A 3,922-nucleotide genomic window follows, 5' to 3' on the forward strand; every position below is an offset into this window, starting at 1 on the left:
ATATATATATATATATATATATATATATATACACACACACATACATATATATAAAATGGGCATCTTTCAGTTTCTGTCTATCAAATCCACTTTGGTTGGCTCAAGGTTATAGCAGAAGCGACCTGCCCAAAGTGCCATACAGTGGGACTGAACTCAGAACAATGTGGTTGGAAAGCAAGCTTTTGACCACACAGCTGCATCTGCACCTGTTAAGAGATATATTTCAGTAAAAAATAGATAACTGTGCAGGTGGCATGTAAAATACACCATTTCGAGCGTAGCCGTTGCCAGTACCCACCTGACTGACCCTCGTACCGGTGGTACGTAAAAGCATCCACTACACTCTCGGATTGGTTGGCGTTAGGAAGGGCATCTAGCTGTAGAAACTCTGCCAAAATCAGATTGGAGCTTGGTGTCGCCTCCTGGTCCACCAGTCCTCAGTCAAATCGTCCAACCCATGCTAGCATGGAAAGCAGACGTTAAACGACGATAGACAACAAAATACACATATCTTCCACAAACTGGAAGCCCAACACTTCATCTACTCAGCTATTTTACTTCATGAATGATGAGGATTTAAACTCAAATCAAATAGTTTTAGATAGCTTGCATTTATGATATACATACCTGACCAGAGTAAAATGGTTTCTCATATAAAGGAGTATCCGGATATTTAAAAAGGAACATATTAATTAAACCTAAAATAAAAAGTAAATAAATAAAATTAATCAAGATATTACAAAGAAGATTATTTACTGAAATATGCTTCTTTATCTCTATAACTATCAATAAGTCCATTCTATTGCAGCTAAAAAAGAAATAAAATTTCTATGCATAAGTTTTCTTTAAACTTGAGTAAAATAAATTGCATTAAGAATGCAATATTCTTAAAAATCCAAAGTTTCTTACTTCTTTTCCCCATTCATTATGTCTTTCCCCACAGTCTTACAACCTACTCAACCACATAACCCCTCCCTCACATTCTTACAACTTATTCAACCACATGTTATCTCCTGCTTTTTCCTTTCTCTCATCTTGTCTCTTTCTTCTGTCTACTGTGTCATTATTATTCAGCTGCTCTTCTCTCTCTTCCCATCGTATTTTCTGCACTGTCAGTCAGCTCCTCTCCCCTACTTCACCCCCAATTCATGCATCATTGGTCACCCATCACCTTCTTCACAACCCTACTCCATTTCTGCAGTTATCACCCTCTCTTCCCTACTTATCATCCCTCAACACTTGTTCTTTATAATATTCATCTCAATCCCAATCTCTAACCATCTCACTCTCTCTCATACACACCTGCAACCTTAACCCATGCACACATCCTGTTCTGTTCCTACTAATTTCCACCTACCTTGTATTTTGAGGGCCCACCCTGACACCTCATCACTATATTTATCTCTTTCTAGCTCCAGCTTGGTCACTCCCACCCTCTCTTCTGTAATATGAATAACTGTGTTGCTCCTCTACAGCAAGAAACCTATTTTTTCTAAATTTTTCTCTGCCATTATAACCTGTCGTCCCATAGCATAAAGGCATCACTTTCTATATTGTGGCCTAGTTTGTTTGAAGGGATTTTTGTCTTGCAGACTGCAAGCTAAGCTCACTAGGGATGATATCACAAAAAAAAAAAACTCCCTAAATCCTTAGTACATGCTGTAAAGTGGTTGGTGCTAGGAAGAGTAGGGACCATGCCAAAGTAGATATTGGTCTTCAGACACATAAGATCCTATCACACCATTTAACTCATGGCAGCATGGAAACATGGGCTTTAAACAATGATTATACTGTGTCTAACAATTTGTCTAATATGATATGAAGATTAAAAACACTTACTTTATAGTCCTCAGAAAGTAATAAAAACTGTTAGTATGTGTTCAAAGCTACTTACCTATAAGTAAACTTGGTGCTGTACCGGCATTTGAGTAATCAAAATGTGTCCACTTCACAAAAATCAAAATGACCAGATAACCAAACAAACAAGAGAGGAATATAATTTGAGGAATGAACTCACAAAATACATTCAATGGTTTCTGGAAATATCTGCAATAAAACAAAAAAGATTTTTGTACATTATGTTGGAGAAAATATACCCTACAACAATGTAAAGAGGGACGATTCATGAAAAAATTAAAATATTAGAAATGTCTTCACATTAGAAAATTACTGTTTTTTAATCTCACAACATGAGATATTCAGCAACAGTACTTTGTAGTAAAGATTGTTTGCCAACATAACATGGCAGTCCTCGTCTAGGACTAAACGTCTTCACATGTTATAGAGAATAATAACATATGAGTTTGATTTCAGATTGTGTTAAGATAGAAGTGAAATACAAAACTGGGATGGGTGTATGTATTTTCCATTATAGAAAATAAAGAATATATTAATTTCTGATTTTTTTTTTTTTAATACTTATTTCTTAACAGTAGTACATATATTATCAATAGTACTACAAGAAAAAATATTTTAAAAAATAGTAGCACTGATGAAAACAAGGAGCAAAACAAATAAAAAAAAAGAAGTACCAAATGACTGCTGTTATGGTGGGATTTGGCAGGGCCAGACTATAGGGTGATTCTGAAAATAAGAATACATGCTTTGTAAGAATAAAAGCTATTACATATATTACCTGTGGTTTGATAAACTCAGGAAAACACCAAACATCATTTGAGACACACCAAGTATAATAGAAGTTTTCATCTTGAAAGAATTAGTGAAAGTGATTTTGTTCTGAGAGAACTGCCAAGCCTGAAATAACACAGTATAAAGAAAAAAAGTTGACCCCAATGGAATTTGAACTTAGAATGTAATGAATGAGTCAGAAGAAATACTGACAGGCCTTTTGGCAGATGCTCTTACAATTCTGCTAGCTTGCTGCCTTAATAATGACAACAATAATTCTTTCTGTTATAGGTACGAGGCCTGAAATTTTGGGGGAAGGGGTTAGTTTATTACATCAACCTCAGTGCATGACTGGTACTTATTTTATCAACCTCAAAAGGATAAAAGGCAAAGTTGATCTTGACAGAATTTGAATCCAGAACATAAAGACAGACGAAATGCTACTAAACATTTTGTACATGTTAACGATGCTGCGAGCCTGCCACCTTATAATAATAATAATAATAATAATAATAATAACTAGCAGAGATACCCGGCGTTGCCCGTGTTACATGCAATTGAAGGATGAGACTTTTCTCTTATATTTTCTGTAAGGAACTGGAATACATATGATTCGAATTTCATCAAAATTGCACATGAGGGTTCTTTCCCTCTTTACACACCCTAAAAAATTCTAATCATGGGACATGTATCTCATACTATTGATCTTTATTCCAAAATTTCAGTCTTTTGGAACCTGTAAAATGGACTTGGCTCTGGAAAAATGGAGCTCATGGAGCTCTAAAATGTGGGAATGAAGGCCCCTATTGGGGTGGGTGTGTTAATGTCAACCAGAGAAGCTGAATTGTTGGGAATGTTTTTAACTTGGGTCTTATAGTATGCTTGTATATATGTGAGAGTATAGTTTCACTTTAATAGTTTCAGTATGAAATTGAAAGTATTAAAGTGAAAGTATTTGGAATTACAGTAGCGACATGTTATTGTTTCACTTTTGACATGTAATACTAAATAGTGGAATAGTTTCAGTGTTAAAGTGAAAGTATCTGACATTACAGTAGAGTGATATTATTGTTTCACTTTTGACACGTAATACTGAAATAGTGGAGGAGATATGATATTGCTGTGGGCTCAAACTATGCAAGAAGTTAAAAATTGTTTTGGCCTAAGACACTACATGGACCCTAAGTAAGGCATGTGTTAATTTGGAATGAAATTGGTTGTGTAGTTCTCGAGTTTTATGGATTCACACAGACACACTTTCTCATCTTTATATATCTGATATTTATGCGCATAT

At 35.1% G+C, this 3,922-nt stretch overlaps 1 protein-coding gene across 4 annotated transcripts in view; it reads right to left on the reverse strand.

Annotated features, from left to right (window-relative positions):
- LOC106877132 (V-type proton ATPase 116 kDa subunit a 1) overlaps positions 1–3,922 on the reverse strand; it is a 96,253-nt gene that overhangs the window by 39,898 nt on the left and 52,433 nt on the right. For all 4 annotated transcript variants that reach the window (XM_052970606.1, XM_052970609.1, XM_052970607.1 and 1 more), the window contains 3 exons: positions 2,636–2,754; positions 1,895–2,046; positions 628–698 (listed from right to left, as the gene is read on the reverse strand). In XM_052970606.1, coding sequence (XP_052826566.1) covers positions 628–698; positions 1,895–2,046; positions 2,636–2,754 — 342 coding nt within the window. The remainder of the gene's footprint in view (positions 1–627; positions 699–1,894; positions 2,047–2,635; positions 2,755–3,922) is intronic.

The sequence above is a fragment of the Octopus bimaculoides genome, chromosome 9, assembly GCF_001194135.2.
Source record: "Octopus bimaculoides isolate UCB-OBI-ISO-001 chromosome 9, ASM119413v2, whole genome shotgun sequence".
NCBI classification, from domain to species: Eukaryota; Metazoa; Mollusca; class Cephalopoda; order Octopoda; family Octopodidae; genus Octopus; species Octopus bimaculoides.